General features: G+C 71.4%; 4 protein-coding genes across 4 annotated transcripts; all 4 read left to right on the top strand.

Annotated features, from left to right (window-relative positions):
• Positions 1 to 570: 570 nt before the first annotated feature.
• OTUB1 (OTU deubiquitinase, ubiquitin aldehyde binding 1) lies at positions 571 to 3,967 on the top strand. The gene is made up of 7 exons (XM_075412060.1): positions 571 to 679; positions 1,277 to 1,338; positions 1,439 to 1,537; positions 1,691 to 1,809; positions 2,608 to 2,692; positions 2,849 to 3,043; positions 3,544 to 3,967. The coding sequence occupies exons 1-7, from the start codon at positions 622 to 624 to the stop codon at positions 3,739 to 3,741; spliced, it is 816 nt and encodes a 271-aa protein (XP_075268175.1). The 5' UTR covers positions 571 to 621; the 3' UTR covers positions 3,742 to 3,967.
• Positions 3,968 to 4,773: 806 nt separating this feature from the next.
• Positions 4,774 to 9,484, top strand: LOC142359503 (leucine-rich repeat transmembrane protein FLRT1-like). Its single transcript, XM_075412062.1, is given in 9 exon segments — positions 4,774 to 4,827; positions 6,006 to 6,121; positions 6,436 to 6,723; positions 6,725 to 6,835; positions 6,837 to 7,313; positions 7,315 to 7,455; positions 7,457 to 7,835; positions 8,528 to 8,725; positions 9,189 to 9,484. Coding segments are annotated over 7 exon segments (1,881 nt in total). The 5' UTR covers positions 4,774 to 4,827; positions 6,006 to 6,121; positions 6,436 to 6,444.
• Positions 9,450 to 15,499, top strand: STIP1 (stress induced phosphoprotein 1). Its single transcript, XM_075412064.1, has 14 exons — positions 9,450 to 9,532; positions 10,733 to 10,942; positions 11,019 to 11,160; positions 11,735 to 11,876; positions 12,242 to 12,407; positions 12,606 to 12,732; positions 12,809 to 12,911; positions 12,996 to 13,116; positions 13,212 to 13,308; positions 13,389 to 13,513; positions 13,627 to 13,663; positions 14,001 to 14,104; positions 14,193 to 14,365; positions 15,273 to 15,499. The coding sequence occupies exons 1-14, from the start codon at positions 9,524 to 9,526 to the stop codon at positions 15,343 to 15,345; spliced, it is 1,629 nt and encodes a 542-aa protein (XP_075268179.1). The 5' UTR covers positions 9,450 to 9,523; the 3' UTR covers positions 15,346 to 15,499.
• A 325-nt stretch (positions 15,500 to 15,824) lies between these two features.
• On the top strand, positions 15,825 to 17,023 carry LOC142359504 (fermitin family homolog 3-like; the record flags this gene model as incomplete). The annotated part of the gene is made up of 2 exons (XM_075412063.1): positions 15,825 to 16,239; positions 16,790 to 17,023. Coding segments are annotated over exons 1-2 (649 nt in total), but the record flags the coding sequence as incomplete, so codon positions are not given.
• Positions 17,024 to 20,789: the final 3,766 nt, after the last annotated feature.

The following is a 20,789-nucleotide window of genomic DNA, read 5'->3' on the forward strand; positions in this document are numbered from 1 at the left end:
CTGCTTAAACACACCTAATAAATGATACGCTACGTCTACTTGGCAGCTACAGTTTAAACAATGCAAGGCAGTCTGGGAATTATACAACTTGAACTTTTCTTAAAAGTTTCATTTATGAAGAAAAATCAGTGAGATAAGAGATCCCAAACGCGGGTTCGATGCCTGGGCAAGCAGCTCTCAAAGGATCCCTGAAAGGTGTCTTGGGCTGGGCTGCGCCCAGGCTCACGCGGAGCCCGGCTGCCTCCAGCCCCGCTTCTCTGCAGAGGGCCAGCGGAACACGTGTCTGTGGGCGGAGCCTGCCTTCAGGGGCGGGGCCTGTCTCCAGGTGCGGGGACACTCCGCCCCCAAGCTGTCTCCAGGGGCGGGGCCTGTCTCCAGGAGTGGGGACGCTCCGCCCCCAAGCTGTCTCCAGGGGCGGGGCCTGTCTCCAGGGGCGGGGCAGCTCTGCCTCGGGCGTCAGGGGCGGGGCATGTCGCCAGGGGCGCGGCCTCCCCTACCTGGGCGGTTGCTAGGGGCGGGCCAGACCCCGAGGGAGGGAGGAGCCGGTTGCTAAGGGCCGGGCGCGCTTCCGGCGGGACGGTGGTTGACCCGGAAGCGCTGCGCGGGGCGGGGCTGCGGCGGATGATGGCGGCGGAGGAGCCTCAGCAGAAGCCGGAGCCGCTCGGCGGCGACGCGGACGGTACCGACCGGGACTCCCCCAGGGCCGCTCACTCGGGCCTCCCCCTGCGCCCCGGCCCCCCCCCCGGGGACACCCGGACCGGGACCCCCCAGCGCCCTACACGGCTCTTCGCGCTGAGGCCCGGTGCCCCCCCATAGAGCCTCCGATTTCCCTGTACCCCCCCTCCGGTATCGCGGCGGTTCCCCGGTGCCCCCCCAGCCCCTTGATACCCCTGTAGGGGCTCCCCATAGCTGCCCAACACTCCCTAGATCCCCGCAGTGCCCCCACAGCCCCCCCCGGAGCACCCCCAGTCTACTCCATAGCACTGCAATACCCCCTATAGGTGCCCAGTAGCACCCCAGTGTCCCCGGAACCCCTCCAGTGCCCCAATATTGCCTATAGGGTCTCTACAGCACCCCAATAGCCCCATAGTCCCCCCCGTAGCGCCCCAATACCCTCCTAACAGGCATCTCCCCAGGGTCCTGCCACTGCCCAACCCCCGCCAGATCCATTCTGGGGACTCCCACTCCCCAAAACCCCTATGAGGGGTGTGCGGAGAACATGGGGGGCCCCTATTAAATGGGGGACCCCCTGAACCCAAATATCCCCCCGCCAAAGGTGTGAACTGCCTGGCCTACGATGAAGCCATCATGGCGCAGCAGGACCGGATCCAGCAAGAGGTGAGAACCAACCCCCCCAGCCTCCTCGGGGTATCCCCAGGTCGCTGCCCTTCTCCTTACGGGGGTCCCCCCAATACTGACCGCCCCCCTCGGGGTGCAGATCGCGGTGCAGAACCCACTGGTGTCGGAGCGGCTGGAGCTGGCGGTGCTGTACAAGGAGTATGCCGAGGACGACCACATCTATCAGCAGAAGATCAAGGTGGGCACCAGTATGGGACGAGAAGCAGCTTTAAGACCCTGTTGTGGCACTAGGAGCCTTGAAAGGGCACCAGTGTGGGACTGGGAGCCTTAAAGGGCACTGTGGCCCCCGGGGTGTCCCCGTGGCCCACGCCGTCTGACCTCCTCCCCTCAGGACCTGCTCCAGAAGTATTCCTACATCCGGAAGACGCGGCCGGACGGGAACTGCTTCTACCGAGCCTTCGGCTTCGCCCACCTAGAGGCTCTGCTGGAGGACAGCCAGGAACTGCAACGGTGCGCCACGCCGGGACCCCCCCGGGCACCTGGGTGTCCCCCACCCGAGTCCTCCGGGTCCCTCTTGGCCCCCCTCCCCAGATGCCTGGGTCCCCCCGGGCACCTGGGTGTCCCCCACCCGAGTCCTCCGGGTCCCTCTTGGCCCCCCTCCCCAGATGCCTGGGTCCCCCCGGGCACCTGGGTGTCCCCCACCCGAGTCCTCCGGGTCCCTCTTGGCCCCCCTCCCCAGATGCCTGGGTCCCCCCGGGCACCTGGGTATCCCTCACCCGAGTCCTCCGGGTCCCTCTTGGCCCCCCTCCCCAGATGCCTGGGTCCCCCCGGGCACCTGGGTGTCCCCCACCCGAGTCCTCCGGGTCCCTCTTGGCCCCCCTCCCCAGATGCCTGGGTCCCCCCGGGCACCTGGGTATCCCCCACCTGAGTCCTCCGGGTCCCTCTTGGCCCCCCTCCCCAGATGCCTGGGTCCCCCCGGGCACCTGGGTGTCCCCCACCCGAGTCCTCCGGGTCCCTCTTGGCCCCCCTCCCCAGATGCCTGGGTCCCCCCGGGCACCTGGGCATCCCCCACCCGAGTCCTCCGGGTCCCTCTTGGCCCCCCTCCCCAGATGCCTGGGTCCCCCCGGGCACCTGGGTATCCCCCACCCGAGTCCTCCGGGTCCCTCTTGGCCCCCCTCCCCAGATGCCTGGGTCCCCCCGGGCACCTAGGTGTCCCCCCCCAGCCCCCTGGGTCCCCCCTTGCCCCCTTCCCGCCCCCTCAAACGCCTGAGTGGCCCCCCCAGACGCCTGGGTCCCCCCCCCCCCCAGGTTCAAGGAGGTCTCCGCCCGCAGCAAGGAGGAGCTGGTGGCACAGGGGTTCACCGAGTTCACCATCGAGGACTTCCACAACACGGTGGGGACACGGGGACATGGCGCGAGGGGCACGGGACGGCGGGGCTGCGGTGCCTGTCTGTGCCCCCGTGATGGCACACGTGCCCCTGTGACGGCGCATGTAACCCCACGTGTGCCCCCAGCGCGTGCCTGCCCCTGACATACGTGTTCCCAGCAGTTCATGGAGCTGATCGAGCGGGTGGAGCGCCGCGTGCCGTTGCCGGAGCTGCTGGCGGCCTTCAACGAGCCCAGCACCTCCGACTACCTGGTGGTCTACCTGCGCCTGCTGACCTCGGGCTGCCTCCAACGCCACCGCCGCTTCTTCGAGCAGTTCCTGGAGGGCGGCCGCAGCATCAAGGAGTTCTGCCAGCAGGTCAGGGCCTCGCACGGCCCCGAGCTGCCGCCCCGCACCCCCGCGCAGCTTCGGGTGGTCCTCACGGGGTCTCCTGCGGCCTCGGCTTGGTGTCTTGCAGCCTCATGCCAACTCGCACGGCCGCAAATTGCCCTCGCACGGCCTCACACGAGCCTTCCGTGGGGCTCACGTCCCATCCCAGAGCCCCCACAGGGCTTCGTGTGACCCTAGCGTGGCATCACGCAGCCTCGAATGGCTTGGCACGGCCTCGTGCTGCCCTTGCCCGGGTCTCGCAGCACCCTCACGCAGCTCCACGTGCTCCTTGCACGGTTTCTCGTGGCCCTCGTGTAGCACCACGCAGCCTTGCACGGCCTCCAGCCGTCCACGTGCATCCCTACAACAGCTACGCACGCCCTCGCACAGCTTCGCACGCCCTCGCACAGCCTCCAACCGCCCTCGCACACCCCCAGCGCGCTCTCGTGCCCCTCACGCAGCTCCCTGAGCCCCTTTTTCCCTTCCAGGAGGTGGAACCCATGTGCAAGGAGAGCGACCACATCCACATCATCGCCCTTGCACGAGCCTTGCACGTCTCCATCCTGGTGGAATACATGGACCGGGGGGAGGGCGGCGCGACCAACCCCCACATCTTCCCCGAGGGCTCCCAGCCCCGCGTCTGCCTCCTCTACCGCCCCGGCCACTACGACATCCTCTACAAGTGAGCTCCTGCCTCGCACGAGGCCTCGCACGAGGCCGGCCCAGCTGCCTGAGGTCGGGCTGGAGCTTTGCACGGGGCCCACAGGTGCCTCGTGCGTCCTCACGCAGCCTCGTGCGACCCTTGCACGGGCCTCACGGACCCTGTGGACCCTCGTGCGACCCTTGCACGAGGCCCCCCCGTGCAGCCTCGCACATGCCCCCTCTCCCCCCCCAATAAAGATGTGGCCCCACGCCCTGTGCACGTTTATTTGGGGGGGCCAGGTCACGTGGGGGGACCCACGCGTTCAGGGTCGAGGTCTCGTGGGACTTCGGGCAGGGAGGGAGATGGGGGGGGGGGGGCGGTAGTTGAAGGGTGAGGGGAGGAAGCTGAGGGCCCGGGAGGCACATGAGCCCCCTTTAGGGGGCACCTGAGGGCTTGGGGGGGCACTCGGGGGTGGGGGGGGCAGCAGCGGCGGAACAGGGCCTCATCCTGCCCCAGGATGCCACAGAAAACAACCCATTCCTCCTGCCACACGCGTGTGACACATGCTGGGACCCCTCCCAACCCCCCAGCTGCCCCCCAGGGGTCCAGACTGCCCCTGGGAACCCTGACCCACACCCAGGGGCCCCCAAATTCCCCCTTCCCCTCTTGCCAAAGGCACTGATGGGATCCATGGGGGGGCAGAGTGAGACCCCTCGTGCGAGGGGTCCCCTCCTGCGAGGGGTCCCCCCGTGCAAGGGCCACCCCCTGTCCCCATGCAGCCCTGGTGCGAGGCCGTGAGGAGCCACCGTGATGCCACGTGAGACCCCGTGCAAGCGCCCTCCCCCCCCCCGAGACCCCGGCGTGGGGGGGGGGGAACCACGGCGTCCGGGGGGGAGGGGGCTTTTAGTCCCGACCTCCTTCGGATTTACACCCCACTCCGGATTCCGCCCCCTCCTCCGCATTTACCCCACCCCTATCCCCCTGCCCCCCCCCCCCCCCGCAGCCCTGGGTCCCCCCCGCACCGGGAGGCGGCGCTCCCCCCCCCCCCCCTCCCCCTCCGCCGCCTTCCCACGCCCGCAGCCGCCGCCGCCAGCACCGGGCCCGACCGCGCCGGCCGGTACCGACCCCGGTAAGGCCCCCCCCCGCCCCTCGACCCACCCCCATCCTCCCGGGGCCCCCTGAAAACCTCCCCCCATCCCCCCCTGCATCCCCATCCCTCCCCCCCCCCAGTAACCGGTGATGCTCCAGCCCGGGAGAGGACGCAGGCGGCCGGGAGCTGCGCCCATCCTCCCCTGCCCAGTACCACCGGAGCGGCCCCCCCTCCATGAGACCCCCCCCACATCCCCCTGACTCCCCCCGGAGCCCCCTCAAAACCGCCTTCCCCCCTTCCCCCCCCCCCCCGTGTACCCAGGGATGCTCCGGTCGGCGGGAGGGCTCAGGCGCCCAGGAGGGGGGAAGGGATCCAGGCGTCTGGGGGCCTGACTTCCCCCCCCCCCATGAGACAGCTCTGGACCTCCCCAAATCCCCCCCAGCCCCCCCCGGAGCCCCCCAAAAACGCCCAGTACCCAGGGATGCTCCAGCTAGGGGGAGGGACCCAGGCGTCCAGGGGAACCCAGGCATCCAGGAGGGGGAGGGGAAGGTACCCAGGCGTTCAGGGGACCGATACCCCCCCCCCGAGACCCCTCCCCGACTCCCCCAACCCCCCCCGAGGTCCCAAAACCCCTCGAACCTCCCCACACCCCCTCCCCGTACCCAGGGGTGCTCCAGCTGGGTGCAGGGGCCCACGCGTCCAGGGGGACCCAGGCGTCTGGAGAAGCGACCCCCCCACGAGACCCCCCCGCTGGGCCCCCTCAGCCAGCCCCGGAACCCCCCAAATCCCCCCCCCCCCCCCCCGCAGCACCCAGGGATGCTCCAGCCACGGGAGGGGTGCAGGCGTCCCGGGGGGACCCAGGTGTCCATGGCTGATGTGGGAGGGGGCTCTAGGGCTGGGGGGAGGGGGGGGCACTGAAATGGAGGGGGGAGGGGGGCATCACCCGAACTCCTGGGTCCCCTCCTGGGGGATGGGTCCCGTGACCTCTTGTGAGAGGCCCTCGTGCAAGGCTGGGGCTGATGCAAGGGCGACCCTGGGGGGGGGGGGAAGGGTCCCGGGGGTGTCCGCTAACGAGCTGCCGCTAATTAGGGGCGGTTCGTTAGTGGCACTGGTAATTAGCACCCAAGGGAGGGGAGGGCAGGGCAGGGCGGACGCCTGGGTCCTGGCGGGAGTCGCACGAGGACCCCCCCCCCCCGGCTCACGGCCCCTCCCCCCAGCGGCCCCCCCGGAGGGGGGGGGGGGGCCATGGAGCCGCGGAGCCGGTAGCGGCAGCAGCGGCCTCGCACCGGGACCCCCGAGCCAGGAGCGGGGGACCCCCGCAGGCACGAGCCAGGTAGGGCCCCGCCCCCCCGGGCGCCTGGGTCCCCTGGCTGGGGGAGGGGCCGGGGGGGGGGGGGGTCCCTGCCCTATACATGGGGGGGGGGGGTGGGGTTTACCGTGCCCGGACACCTGAGTCCTCTATGCTGGGGGAGGGGTCGGGGGGGGAGGTGTCCCGGCCCTATTTATGGGGTCGGGGGGGGGGAGGGGGGCTGCGACACCCGGGGGGCGGGGGTCCCGGCCCTGTACGCAGTGTCGGTGGGGGACACAGGACCCAGACGCCCAGGTCCCCTGCCCCCCCCTTACCCCTCTACCCCTTTCCCCTCACAGGACCCCCCCATGGCCCCCCCTCCCCCCCTCCTCCTCCTCCTCCTCCCCTTCCCTCCCCCCACCTGGGCCCTGACAGCCTTCACCCTGGCCGCCCTCCGGGGGGGGAGCCCCCCCCCCTTCCCCTCCCCGCTCCTGACCATCGTCACCGCCGTCACGGTCGTCGCCGTCACCGCTGCCGCCTGCCCCGCCGTCTGCCGCTGCGCCGGCGGCCGCGTCTACTGCAACGACCGGGGGCTGACGGCCGTCCCCGAGGGTCTCCCCCCCGGCGCCACCACCCTCTTCCTCCAAAAACAACCGGATCGGCGACGCCGGCATCCCGGCGCGCTTGGGTCGCCTGTCGGCGCTGAAGGTCCTGTACCTGTACGCCAACGCGCTGGAGCAGCTGCCGGCCCACCTGCCGCCCGCCGCTGCGGGAGCTGCACCTCCAGGAGAACAACGTGCGCGGGCTCTGCCGGCGGGCGCTGGCGCGGGCGCCGCTGCTCGAGCGCCTGCACCTGGACGACAACTCGGTCTCGGCCGCCGGCATCGAGGAGGACGCCTTCGCCGAGAACCGCCGCCTGCGGCTGCTGTTCCTGTCGCGGAACCACCTCAGCAGCGTCCCGCCGGGGCTGCCGCCGGCGCTGGAGGAGCTGCGGCTGGACGACAACCGGATCCACACCATCCCGCTGCGCGCCTTCGAGGGGCTGCCCGCGCTGCGGCGCCTGGTGCTGGACGGGAACCTGCTGGCCAACCAGCGCATGGCCGACGACACCTTCAGCCGCTTGGCCAACCTCAGCGAGCTCTCGCTGGGCCGCAACGCGCTGGCCGCGCCGCCCGCCAACCTCCCGCGCGCCCGCCTGCGTCGCCTCTCCCTGGCCGCCAACGCCATCAGCCACGTCCCCCGCCGGCGCGCTGGCGCGGATGCGGGCGCTGGAGCGCCTGGACCTGTCGGACAACAACCTGACGACGCTGCCGCGCGGGCTCTTCGACGACCTGGGCAGCCTCAGCCACCTGGGGCTGCGCAACAACCCCTGGTTCTGCCGGCTGCAACCTGGCCTGGCTGCGGGACTGGCTGCGGCGGCGCGCGCCGCGCGGGCTCGAGGTCAAGGGGCTGCTGTGCCAGGCGCCGGCGCGGCTGCGGGGGCTGCCGGTGGGCGAGCTGCGGGGGGAGATGGACGCCTGCGAGCCCCCCGCCGCCCCCGCCGCCGCCCGCCCCGCCCGGGGGATGCCACCCTGGCGTCGCCCGCAGTCATGGCGGCCGCTCCGGGCACCCCCGCGGCGGGGGGGGTTGTGGGTGCAGGCGGTGCCGGGGGGGGCCCTGCGCGTACGCTGGCCCCCGGCCCCCCCCGGCGAGTCGCTGCGGTTGAGCTGGTTGCGGCCGGGGGCGGGGGGCGGGGGGGGGGGCGGTGACCGAGACGCTGGTGCGGGGCGAGCGCGGGGAGTACGTGGTGACGGCGCCTGCAGCCCCGCGCCCCGTACCGCGTCTGCCTGGCCGCGCTCCAGCCGCCCCCCCCCGCCGCCGCGCCCCCCCCCCCCGCTCTGCGCCCAGGCGCGCGCCGGCGGCGAGACCCCGCCCCCCGCCTCGCCGGGGCCCCCCCGCCCGCCCAGGGCCGCCCCCCCCGCGCTGCCCCCCGGCCGCGGCGGCGGGGGGGGCGGCGGCGGCGGCGGCCGGGGTGGTCCTGGGGGTGCTGGGGGGGTGGTGGCGGAGGCGGAGGGGGGGGGGCGGCGGGGGGGGGTGCCCCCCCGCCGCCCCCCCCCAAGATCGGCGGGGGAGGGGGCCTGCCCCTGAGACCCCTGCGGCCCCCCGACGAGGGCGGCATCCGCACCGTCTTCCCGCCCCCTCCCCCGCCGCCTCCCCCCCCGCTGCCCCCCCCCGGCGCTCGCGGGTACCGGGGGGGGCGGGTGCCCCACGGCGGGGGCGGGGGGTCCTGAGGAGGGGGTCGCGTCACGCCCCCCCCCCCCCGCCACGCTGGGGACCCCCCCTTGGGGATAGGGCGGGGGCCCCCCCCCGGTTTTGAGGACACTTGGGGGGGGTCCCCTTGGGGTTGCGGGGAGGAGGGCCCCCCTGCCCCTCCCCCACCAACCTTTTTCGGGCATTTTGGGGTTTTTTTAGGGTGTTTTTTCGGCGCCGCTGCTTTTCGAGGGGGAGAAGCGGCGGGTTCGGGGCAGGAGCGGTCGCGGGGGGGGGACCCCGGCGTCGGGCCGGGACCAGAGACCGGGACGGAAGGGCGCGGGGGCACCCCGGCGTCCGGGCCCCCCGCCCCCCGCGAGGTCTGCGCGTGTCAGAGTGCCCCCCCCCCCTCCCCGCGAGGTGCCTTCACCCCTCCCCCCCGCCCCGCGCCGTTGGAACTGGGGCAAAAGGACCAAAATCAGGAAAAATCGCCCCGAGAGGGCCGAGGGGCGCCCCCCTCCCCCCAATAAACCCAGCGGCTCCTTTTCCCGCCGGCGCCTCCTTCCCGCACGCCTGGGCACGCGCGGGCAACGGGGGGGAGGGGCGTGGGTGGGGGAGGGTCACACGGGGGTCGCAGCGAGGTCACGGGGGGGGGTCGCGCCAGGGTCACGTCAAGGTCACGTGTCTGCCACCCCCGAAGGGACACGGCTGCCCGGTCTCTCCCGCCAATCAGCGCGGTCTCGAGGCCGCTGTGCAAGCCCCGCCTCTCTGGTGCAAGCCACGCCCCCTCCCGGGGGAACACGTGTGACAGGGAGGCCTCCGCGCCGCCAGATGGCGCACTCCAGCCTCCGCACAGCCGCCCCGTGATTGGCACCTCGTGTAGCCAATGGGAGAGGTGGAAAATTCCAGAAAGGCAAGCAGGTGTCCGCCAATGGGCGTCCAGGGCCTGCCGTCGCGGCCAATCGGCGCGCGGGGGCGGGCCCTACCGCCGGCTTCCGGCGGAGAGGCGGGGATAGAGGGAGGCGGGCAGTTTTTTCCCCATCGGCCAATGCAGAGGCGCGGCAGCAGCCGACGGCCAATGGGGATGCGCGAGGGGGCGGCGGGCGGAGCCGGCGGCCAATGGGGCGTGGGTGGGCGGGGCGCGAGGCTTCTAGCAGCTTCCAGAAGGCGGCGCGTTAGCGGCGGGAGCGGTGCGGAGCGGAGTCAGGCCGGGCCGCCATGGAGGAGGTGGGCGGGGGGCCCTGGGGGCTCCCTGAGGGGGTCTGGGGGTGTGGGAGGGGCTCGGCGGGCGCCCCGGCGGGCTCTGGCGTCCCGGAGCGGGGCTGGGGGGCCCCCCGAGAGCGGAGCGGGGGGCCCTCCGAGAGCGGAGCGGGGGGCCCTGAGGGGGCCAGGGGGGCTGGAGGGAGGTGGAGAGCGGGGCCTGGGGGGCCCCCAGTGGCGTCGCGGGGAGCCTGCGGGGCTGTGGGATCCCGGGGTGGGGCTGGGGGGACCCTGAGGGGATCGGGGCGCGGGGGGGTGGTGTCTCGGGGGCCGTGGGGGGGGCCTGAGGCGGGGGGGGGGGTGTCTCGGGGGCCGGGGGGGGCCTGAGGCGCGGGGGGTCCCGGAGCGGGGCTGGGAGGGGCCCTGCGGGGGTTTGGGGGTCCCTGGCGGCCCCCGTCATCGTTCTCTCGTCCTGCTCTTCTTCCGGCCCCTCCTCTTCCTCGCACCTTCGTCGCTCTTGTGCTCCTTCACCCTCCTCACGCCGCTCTTCCTCACCGTGCCCATCACCTTCCTCACCGTGCCCATCACCTTCCTCACGCCGCTCTTCCTCGCCGTGCCCATCACCTTCCTCACCGTGCCCATCACCTTCCTCACGCCGCCCTTCCTCGCCGTGCCCATCACCTTCCTCACGCCGCCCTTCCTCGCCGTGCCCATCACCTTCCTCGCCGCGCCCGTCACCTTCCTCGCGCTCTCCTCCTGACCCCCGATGCTTGTGGCGCTCCTCATCGTGGCTTCGCATCTGTCTCATACTTCTGGTTTTCCTCACACCTTCTTAATGTTTTCTACGTGTCCCTCCTCTTCCTCACATCTTTCTCCTCGTGGTGCCCCGCCTTCTGCTCTTCTTCATCGCGCCTTCTTCATCCTTTTGGCCCTTCATCTTTCTCCCGCCTTTCTCCACTCATCTCCCTTGCCCGCTCCTCACCACCTCTCTTTTTCTTCACCCTGGCTTTGCATCCCTGCTCTTCTTCACACCTCTTCCTCATGCCTTCCATTCCTCGTGCCCCTTTCCTCTTACACCGTCTTCTTCCTCTCTCTGATCCCTTTCTTCTCCTTGTGGGCCTTTCTCTGCTTTGCACCTTTTTGGTTCCCTTGCTTGTTCTCTTGTCCGCGCATTCCTGCGCTTCGTGGCCCTTCATCTTCCTCCCGCCTTCCTCCCCTCCCTCACAGGCGCAGGAGCTGAAGGAGCGGGGGAACCGGGCACTGGCAGCGGGGGACGTGGGGGGGGCCGTGCGCCATTACACGGCCGCCATCGCCCTGGACGGCTGCAACCACGTCCTCTTCAGCAACCGCTCGGCCGCCTACGCCCGTCAGGGCGACTACGCCCGCGCCCTGGCCGATGCCTGCCGCACCCTCGAGCTGCGCCCCGACTGGGCCAAGGTGCGTGGGGGGAAGCCCCTGGGGGTGCCCGGCTGGGTCAGCAGCGGGGGCTCACTCGTGTCTCCCCCCCACCCAGGGCTACTCGCGCAAGGCGGCGGCGCTGGAGTTCCTGCATCGCTTCGAGGAGGCCAAGGCGGCTTACGAGGAGGGGCTGAAGCACGAACCGGACAACGCGCAGCTGAAGGAGGGGCTCAGGGGGGTGGAGGCACGGCTGGCCGGTATGGGGGAGGGGTGGGGGGGTATGGGGAGGGGTGTATGGGGAGGGGTGGGGGGACCAGGGAGGGGTGCTGAGGGGGTTGGGCCTGGGAAAGGGGGTGCAGAGTGGGGGTGGAGGGGCTCGAGGGGTAGAGGCGTGACTGGTTGGTATGGGGGCGACTGGGGGGCGGAGGGGTCGAACAGAGTGCTGAGGGGCTCCGGGGCTAGGAGGTGGGGGGCTGAAGGGGATGGGGGGGCTGCAGGGGGTGAAGGCACACGTGAGGGGGCTGCCTGGGGATCCCAGAATGGGTCTGCCGCGGCCCTGAGCGTTCTTTGGGGTTGCAGGTCCGTCCAGGGTGGTCCCTGAGAGGTTTTAGGGGGCTCTGCGGGGTTTTGGGGTGCCAGAAGGGGTCTGAGGGGAGGCTGAGAGCTTTTGGAGGCCAAGAATGGGGCTGGGGGTGTCCCTGTGAAGGGTTTTCAGGGCCCTGAGGAGTTCTGGTATCCTGAGAAGGTCCGGGTTCCTTGAGGAGGGCTCGTGGGGGTTTCGAAGGATCGCTGATGCCCCCCGTTTCCCCCCCCCCTGCCCCCTTCCTCCAGAGCGGAAGCTGCTGAACCCCTTCAGTGTGCCAGACCTGTACGGGCGGCTGGAGGGGGACCCCCGAACGCGGGCGCTGCTGGGGGACCCCGAGTACCGGCGGCTGCTGGAGCAGCTGCGCAGCAACCCGGCCCAGCTGGGCACGTCAGTGAGGGGGGGGCTCTGGGGGGGCCAGGGGCTGTGGGGCAGCCCGTGTGGTGGGGGGGGGGGCATCGGGACGGGAGGGTGGGCTTTAGGGCTGATTGGGGGGGGGATTAGGGGCAGGTTTTGGGGTGCTGGAGGGTATCTGGGGGTGCTGGGTGGGCTGTAGGGCAGGTTTGGGGGTTCGGGGGGGGTTCAGGGCAGTTTTTGGGGTGCTGGGTGACCCTGTGTGCTGAGGTGCCTTATGGCCAGTATTGGGGTGCTGGAGGATGTGGGGGCAAATGTGGGGGCAGCAAGTCCCCCCTGGGTGGGGGTGGGGTGCAGATTTTGTGATGCAGCCCCCCCAAGCCCCCCCTGTGCCCCCCCAGGAAACTGCAGGACCCCCGGGTGATGACAACCCTGAGTGTGCTGCTGGGAGTGGACTTGAGTGGGGCCGAGGAAGAGGAGGAGGCCCCTTCCCCACCCCCTCCACCCCCTCCCCAGCCACCTGCCGAACCCCCCCCACCCCAGGAGCTCCCCGAAAACAAGAAAGAGGTGAGAGGGAGGGGGGGGTCCCCCAAAATGCGGGGGTTGTTGGGGAGGCATTTCGGGGTGACTGGCTCCCAACCCCCCCGCGCAGCAGGAGGAGAAGCTGGGCATTGCTGCCTACAAGGGAAAGGAGTTCTAGGGGAACACTGAGCAGGTTTTGGGGTGCTGGGGGGATTTTGGGGTGACCTCTCCCCCCAAACCCAGGCACTGCAGGAGAAGGAGCTGGGCAATGCTGCCTACAAGCGCAAGGAGTTCCCCACCGCCCTGGCTCACTACACCCGTGCCGAGGAGCTGGACCCCACCAACATGACCTACGTCACCAACCAAGCAGGTAAGTGACCCCCAAACTCCTCCCCTGAGCCCCCCAAATCCCCTGAGCCCCCCTAAACCCCCTTCCCATCCCCCAGCCGTCTACTTTGAGACGGGTGACTACAACCGGTGCCGAGAGCTGTGTGAGAAAGCCATCGAGGTGGGGCGGGAGAACCGGGAGGACTACAGGCAGATCGCTAAGTGAGTACGGTGGGATCTGGGGGGGGCTGAAAAGGGAGGTGCACCCCCCAAACCTCCCCCGTACCCCAAAACCCGTCCCCACAGGGCCTACGCCCGCATCGGGAACTCGTACCTGCGGGAGGAGCGGTACAAAGACGCCGTGAACTTCTACAATAAGTCACTAGCCGAGCATCGCACGCCCGACGTGCTCAAGAAGTGTCAGCAGGTGACTGGGGCGGTTTTGAGGGGGGAGGGGGTGTCAGGAAAGTGGGTGCAGTCCTCCTGGACCCCCCCCCCCAAACCCTGAACTCGGTGCTGCAGGCGGAGAAGATCTTGAAGGAGCAGGAGCGGTTAGCGTACATCGACCCCAACCTGGCGCTGGAGGAGAAGAACAAAGGCAACGAGTGTTTTCAGAGAGGTAATGGGGGGGTTCTTGGGGGTGAGGGGGCCCCCCCAAATCCTCGGTGACCCCCCCCCCCCGCTGTTGTGGCCCCCCAGGGGATTACCCCCAGGCCATGAAGCACTACACCGAGGCCATTCGCCGCAACCCCCACGAGGCTCGGCTCTACAGCAACCGCGCCGCCTGCTACACCAAGCTGCTCGAGTTCCCCCTGGCCCTCAAGGTCTGGGGGGGCTGGTTGGGGGGTGCAGGGCTGGGGGGGGGGTCTTGGGCTTCTGGCGGGCACCGGGGGGCTGGTTTGGGGCACCCCTGACCCCCCCCTGCTTCCCTCCGCAGGACTGCGAGGAGTGCATCCGCCTGGAGCCCTCCTTCAGTGAGTGCGGGGCGGCTGCTGGGGGGCTGGTTTTGGGGTGCCCCCCTCCTACACCGGGGCGGCTGCTGGGGGGGGGGCTGGTTTTGGGGTGCCCCCCTCCTCCGCCAGGGCGGCTGCTGGGCGGGGGGGGGCTGGTTTTTGGGGTGCCCCCCTCCTCCTCCGGGGCAGCTGCTGGGGTGGGGGGCTGGTTTTTGGGGTTCCCCCCTCCCCCACTGGGGCGGCTGCTGGGGGAGGGCTGGTTTTGGGGTGCCCCCCTCCTCCTCTGGGGTGGCTACTGGGGGTGGGGGGCTGGTTTTGGGGTGCCCCCCTCTCCCCCCGGGGTGTCCCCTGCCCGCAGTCAAGGGCTACACGCGGAAGGCGGCGGCGCTGGAGGCCATGAAGGATTACAGCAAAGCCATGGACGTCTACCAGCGCGCCCTGGACCTCGAGGCCACCTGCAAGGTGCGGGCCCCGCCCCGCCATGCCCCGCCCACCCCTCCAGGCCCCGCCCACCCGGCCCCGCCCCGCTGACCCCCACGCCCCTCCCCAGGAGGCCGCCGAGGGCTACCAGCGGTGCCTGCTGGCCCAGTACAACAGGCAGGACACCCCCGAGGAGGTGAAGCGCCGCGCCATGGCCGACCCCGAGGTGCAGCAGATCATGAGCGACCCGGCCATGCGCCTCATCCTCGAGCAGATGCAGAAGGACCCGCAGGCCCTCAGCGAGTGAGTGGGTGGGGGTCACGGTGCGGCTGGGCTGAGGCCTCGGGGTGGGGTGGGGGGGAAGCCCCCGGAGCCCACCGGCAGCTGGCGCAGGGTCCTCGTGGTGTCACCGCGTGTCCCTGAGGTCGAGAGGTGATCCCAGGGTGTCACGGGGCGGTGTTGGCCACCGCCGCGTGGTGCTCGCTGAGTCTGGGGCCACCCAGAGGCCTCCTGGGGTGTCCTGAGGTGTTTGAGAGGGTCATCAGCCCCCCCCATGGCACCCAGTGAGGTTTCAAGGGGCTGCCTGGAGCCCTCCTGGAGCTGGCAGGGGGTCCCCGGGGTGTCCCCGGGTCAACACTGGCCACCCCACAGCACTCGCCGAGTCCTCGTGGGGACACCCAGAGCCCTCCTGGAGGTGGCAGGGGGTCCCCGGGGGGTCCCCAGGTCGACACTGGGTGCCCCACAGCACTCGCTGAGTCCTCGTGGGGACACCCAGAGCCCTCCTGGAGGTGGTGGGGAGTCCCCAGGGTGTCCCCGGGGTGACACTGGCCACCCCACAGCACTCGCTGAGTCCTCGTGGGGACACCCAGAGTTCTCCTGGAGGTGGCAGGGGGTCCCCGGGGGGTCCCCGGGTCAACACTGGGTGCCCCACAGCACTCACCAAGTCCTCATGGGGACACCCAGAGCCCTCTTGGGGGTGGCAGGGGGTCCCCGGGGTGTCCCCAGGTCGACACTGGGTGCCCCACAGCACTCGCCGAGTCCTCGTGGGGACACCCGGAGCGCTCCTGGAGGTGGTTGGGGGCTGTCTGAGGCCACCACCCTGCCCCCTCTTGGTCCCTTGGCCTGTCCTGTGTGTCCTGCAGCCATGGGGGTCCCTGGGGTGTCCTCGGGCACCTTGCCTCCCCCCTGACCCCCGTGTTCCCCCCCCCAGGCACCTGAAGAACCCCGTCATCGCCCAGAAGATTCAGAAGCTGATGGACGTGGGGCTGATCGCCATCCGGTGACGTCACCCCCCATCCCCCCCGCGGGGACCCCCCAAGCCCCTGGGGACACGGGCGTGGGAGGTCCCGGGGGGGTTGGGGGGTGCTGCCCCTCCCACCCCCTGTCGTGTGTCGGTTGTGGGGCGCCGCGACCCCTAATAAAGAGCGGAGCAGTTGACAGGCCCGGTGTATGTGGGGGCCCGAATGCCTGGGTCCCCTCGGGGGGGAGGGGGGGGGGGAAATGGGGGGCCCGAATGCCAGGGTCCCCTTGGAGGGGGTGGGAAATGGGGGCACCCAAACAGCAGTGTCCACCCTGGTGTCTTGGGTGGGGGGGGGGGGGGGCTACTACCTGGGGGGCACCCGGGTGTCTGGGTTCCCCTCTCCAAAGGGGAAGCTGAGGCTGGGAGGGGGGCCGGGACCCCTGTGTGCTCTCCCAGCTGGGGGGGGGTCTCATGTTGGGGACCCCGGGCCCCAGAGCGCTGGTGGGGGGAGGGGGGGCGGCGATGGCGGGGGGGGGGGGGCGATGGCGCAGGGGCGTCCGGGCCCGCAGCTCCTCCCCCCCCCCCCCCGTGACTTCCTCTGCGGTGGCAGTGGGGCGGCTGGGGGTGGAGCGGGGGGAGCCCAGACGTCCGGGGCCACTTCCCCCGTGGGGTGGGAAGGGACCCAGGCGTCCGGGCGGGGAACCCAGGCGTGGGGCGATGGCGGGGCTGAAGACGGCGAGCGGGGAGGCCATCGACGGCTCCTTCGAGCTGCAGGTGGAGGTGGAGGAGGGCGATGCTGCGGGGAACGCTGGCCCCTCGGCAGCCCCCGGCCCCTCGGCAGCCCCCAGCCCCCCGGCAGCCCCCCGCACCCTCGCCCTCCGCGTCACCGGGGACCTCCACGTCGGCGGGCTCATGCTCCTCATCGTGGAAACCGTCGGTGAGCGACCCACGGCGCGCCGGGTGGGCCCAGGCGGCCGGGCCCCACATCTCTGGGCCCCACGGGGAAGGGCGCAGGCGCCCGGGCCCCCCCCCCTCCCCCCCCCGTGGGCATCACGCGGTGCTGAGTGGCAGCGGGTGGGGGCAGGATCCGGCCTCGGAGGGGGCCGAGGGGTCCCCCCGCTTCCATGTCAGCCCCTGGCCGGGGCGATAAGGGAACCGCAGGGTATAAATAGCCCCGGGGGTGGGGCCGGGACACCTGGGTCCTCCCTGTGTCCCCCCCCACCATCCCCATGACCCTCTGACACCCCCCTGCCGTGGTTTGGGGGTACAGCAGAGACACCCCCCCCCCTTTAGCACCCCATTACCCCCCCAACGCCCCTACAGCACCCACTAACCCTCCTCTAGCACCTCGTAGCTACCCCGTAGCACCCTGTACCCCCCCCATAGCACCCCGCAGCCCTGTTCCGGCCCCCCCCTCTGCAGCCCCTAGCCCTGCTGCGGCCCCCCCCCGCCCCGTAGCCCCCCCGTAACAGCCCTGGTGCCCGCAGGGGTGCAGCGGGACTGGTCGGACCACGCGCTGTGGTGGGCGCAGCGGCGGCAGTGGCTCCTGCGCCCCGGGCGCACCCTGGACGCGCTGGGGGTCGGGGGGGACGCGCGGCTCCGCTTCACCCCCCAGCACCGAGCCCTGCGCCTGCGCCTGCCCAACCGCCGCTGCCTGCGCCTGCGCCTCTCCTTCGCCCAGCCCCTGACCCACGCCGTCGCCCAGGCCTGCCGCCTGCTCGGTGCGCGCCGGGGGGGCCGGGGGGGCACGGGGGGGTGGAGGGGGGGGCGTTGGGGAGCATTGGGGGAGCGCAGGGGCATTGGAGGGGGCTGGGGGGGGGGCACTGGGGTCCTTTGGGGTCTGTTGGAGGGGCCTGGGGGGTGATGCAGGGGGCCTGGGGGGGCATTGGGGTCCGTTGGAGGGTTCTGGGGGGTGATGTAGGGGGCCTGGGGGGGCATTGGGGTCCGTTGGAGGGTTCTGGGGGGTGATGGGGGGGCCTGGGAGAGCATTGGGGTCCGTTGGAGGAGCCTGGGGGTGATGAGGGGGCCTGGGAGGGCATTGGGGTCCGTTGGAGGGTTCTGGGGGGGGCCTGGGGGGCATTGGGGTCCGTTGGAGGGTTCTGGGGGGTGATGGGGGGGGCTTGGGGGGGCACTGGGGTCCTTTGGGGTCTGTTGGAGGGGCCTGGGGGGTGATGCAGGGGGTCCTGGGGGGGCATTGGGGTCCGTTGGAGGGTTCTGGGGGGGTCCTGGGGGTCCTGGGGGGGCATTGGGGTCCGTTGGAGGGTTCTGGGGGGTGATAGAGGGGCCTGGGGGGGCATTGGGGTCCGTTGGAGGGTTCTGGGGGGTGATGGGGGGCATTGGGGTCCATTGGAGGAGCCTGGGGGGTGATGCAGGGGGCTTGGGGGGGCATTGGGGTCCGTTGGAGGAACCTGGGGGGTGATGGGGCGGGTGGGGGGGCACTGGGGTCCTTTGGGGTCTGTTGAAGGGGCCTGGGGGGTGATGCAGGGGGCCTGGGGGGGCATTGGGGTCCGTTGGAGGGTTCTGGGGGGTGATGGGGGGGCCTGGGAGAGCATTGGGGTCCGTTGGAGGAGCCTGGGGGTGATGAGGGGGCCTGGGAGGGCATTGGGGTCCGTTGGAGGGTTCTGGGGGGAGCCTGGAGGGGCATTGGGGTCCGTTGGAGGGTACTGGGGGGTGATGGGGGGGCCTGGGAGAGCATTGGGGTGCATTGGAGGGGCCTGGGGGGTGATGGGGGGGCCTGGGGGGGCATTGGGGTCCGTTGGAGGGTTCTGGGGGGTGATGGGGGGGGCTTGGGGGGGCACTGGGGTCCTTTGGGTTCTGTTGGAGGGGCCTGGGGGGTGATGCAGGGGGTCCTGGGGGGGCATTGGGGTCCGTTGGAGGGTTCTGGGGGGGGCCTGGGGGTCCTGGGGGGGCATTGGGGTCCGTTGGAGGGTTCTGGGGGGTGATAGACGGGCCTGGGGGGGCATTGGGGTCCGTTGGAGGGTTCTGGGGGGTGATGGGGGGCATTGGGGTCCATTGGAGGAGCCTGGGGGGTGATGCAGGGGGCTTGGGGGGGCATTGGGGTCCGTTGGAGGAACCTGGGGGGTGATGGGGCGGGTGGGGGGGCACTGGGGTCCTTTGGGTCTGTTGGAGGGGCCTGGGGGGTGATGCAGGGGGCCTGGGGGGGCATTGGGGTCCGTTGGAGGGTTCTGGGGGGTGATGGGGGGGCCTGGGAGAGCATTGGGGTCCATTGGAGGGGCCTGGGGGGTGATGGGGGGGCCTGGGGGGGCATTGGGGTCCGTTGGAGGGTTCTGGGGGGGGCCTGGGGGGCATTGGGGTCCGTTGGAGGGTTCTGGGGGGTGATGGGGGGGGCTTGGGGGGGCACTGGGGTCCTTTGGGGTCTGTTGGAGTGCCCTGGGGGGTGATGCAGGGGGCTTGGGGGGGCATTGGGGTACGTTGGAGGAGCCTGGGGGGTGATGGGGGGGCTTGGGGGGGCATTGGGGTCCTTTGGGTTCTGTTGGAGGGGCCTGGGGGGTGATGCAGGGGGCCTGGGGGGGCATTGGGGTCTGTTGGAGCGTTCTGGGGGGTGATGGGGGGGCCTGGGGGGGCATTGGGGTCCATTGGAGGGTGATGGGGGGGGCTTGGGGGGGCACTGGGGTCCTTTGGGGTCTGTTGGAGTGCCCTGGGGGGTGATGCAGGGGGCTTGGGGGGGCATTGGGGTACGTTGGAGGAGCCTGGGGGGTGATGGGGGGGCTTGGGGGGGCATTGGGGTCCGTTGGAGGAGCCTGGGGGGTGATGGGGGGGCCTGGGGGGGCACTGGGGTCCTTTGGGGTCTGTTGGAGGGGCCTGGGGGGTGATGGGGGGGGCCTGGGGGGGCACTGGGGTCCTTTGGGGTCTGTTGGAGGGGCCTGGGGGGTGATGCAGGGGGCTTGGGGGGCATTGGGGTCCGTTGGAGGGTTCTGAGGGGTGATGGGGGGGCCTGGGGGGGCATTGGGGTCCGTTGGAGGGTTCTGGGGGGTGATAGAGGGGCCTGGGGGGGCATTGGGGTCCGTTGGAGGGTTCTGGGGGGTGATGGGGGCATTGGGGTCCATTGGAGGAGCCTGGGGGGTGATGCAGGGGGCTTGGGGGGGCATTGGGGTCCGTTGGAGGAACCTGGGGGGTGATGGGGCGGGTGGGGGGGCACTGGGGTCCTTTGGGGTCTGTTGAAGGGGCCTGGGGGGTGATGCAGGGGGCCTGGGGGGGCATTGGGGTCCGTTGGAGGGTTCTGGGGGGTGATGGGGGGGCCTGGGAGAGCATTGGGGTCCGTTGGAGGAGCCTGGGGGTGATGAGGGGGCCTGGGAGGGCATTGGGGTCCGTTGGAGGGTTCTGGGGGGGCCTGGGGGGGCATTGGGGTCCGTTGGAGGGTTCTGGGGGGTGATGGGGGGGGCTTGGGGGGGGCACTGGGGTCCTTTGGGGTCTGTTGGAGGGGCCTGGGGGGTGATGCAGGGGGTCCTGGGGGGGCATTGGGGTCCGTTGGAGGGTTCTGGGGGGGTCCTGGGGGTCCTGGGGGGGCATTGGGGTCCGTTGGAGGGTTCTGGGGGGTGATAGAGGGGCCTGGGGGGGCATTGGGGTCCGTTGGAGGGTTCTGGGGGGTGATGGGGGGCATTGGGGTCCATTGGAGGAGCCTGGGGGGTGATGCAGGGGGCTTGGGGGGGCATTGGGGTCCGTTGGAGGAACCTGGGGGGTGATGGGGCGGGTGGGGGGGCACTGGGGTCCTTTGGGGTCTGTTGAAGGGGCCTGGGGGGTGATGCAGGGGGCCTGGGGGGGCATTGGGGTCCGTTGGAGGGTTCTGGGGGGTGATGGGGGGGGCTTGGGGGGGCACTGGGGTCCTTTGGGTTCTGTTGGAGGGGCCTGGGGGGTGATGCAGGGGGTCCTGGGGGGGCATTGGGGTCCGTTGGAGGGTTCTGGGGGGGGCCTGGGGGTCCTGGGGGGGCATTGGGGTCCGTTGGAGGGTTCTGGGGGGTGATAGAGGGGCCTGGGGGGGCATTGGGGTCCGTTGGAGGGTTCTGGGGGGTGATGGGGGGCATTGGGGTCCATTGGAGGAGCCTGGGGGGTGATGCAGGGGGCTTGGGGGGGCATTGGGGTCCGTTGGAGGAACCTGGGGGGTGATGGGGCGGGTGGGGGGGCACTGGGGTCCTTTGGGGTCTGTTGGAGGGGCCTGGGGGGTGATGCAGGGGGCCTGGGGGGGCATTGGGGTCCGTTGGAGGGTTCTGGGGGGTGATGGGGGGGCCTGGGAGAGCATTGGGGTCCATTGGAGGGGCCTGGGGGGTGATGGGGGGGGCCTGGGGGGGCATTGGGGTCCGTTGGAGGGTTCTGGGGGGGGCCTGGGGGGCATTGGGGTCCGTTGGAGGGTTCTGGGGGGTGATGGGGGGGGCTTGGGGGGGCACTGGGGTCCTTTGGGGTCTGTTGGAGTGCCCTGGGGGGTGATGCAGGGGGCTTGGGGGGGCATTGGGGTACGTTGGAGGAGCCTGA

Source organism: Opisthocomus hoazin, unplaced genomic scaffold (genome assembly GCF_030867145.1).
Source record: "Opisthocomus hoazin isolate bOpiHoa1 unplaced genomic scaffold, bOpiHoa1.hap1 HAP1_SCAFFOLD_47, whole genome shotgun sequence".
In the NCBI taxonomy this organism is placed as follows: domain Eukaryota; kingdom Metazoa; phylum Chordata; class Aves; order Opisthocomiformes; family Opisthocomidae; genus Opisthocomus; species Opisthocomus hoazin.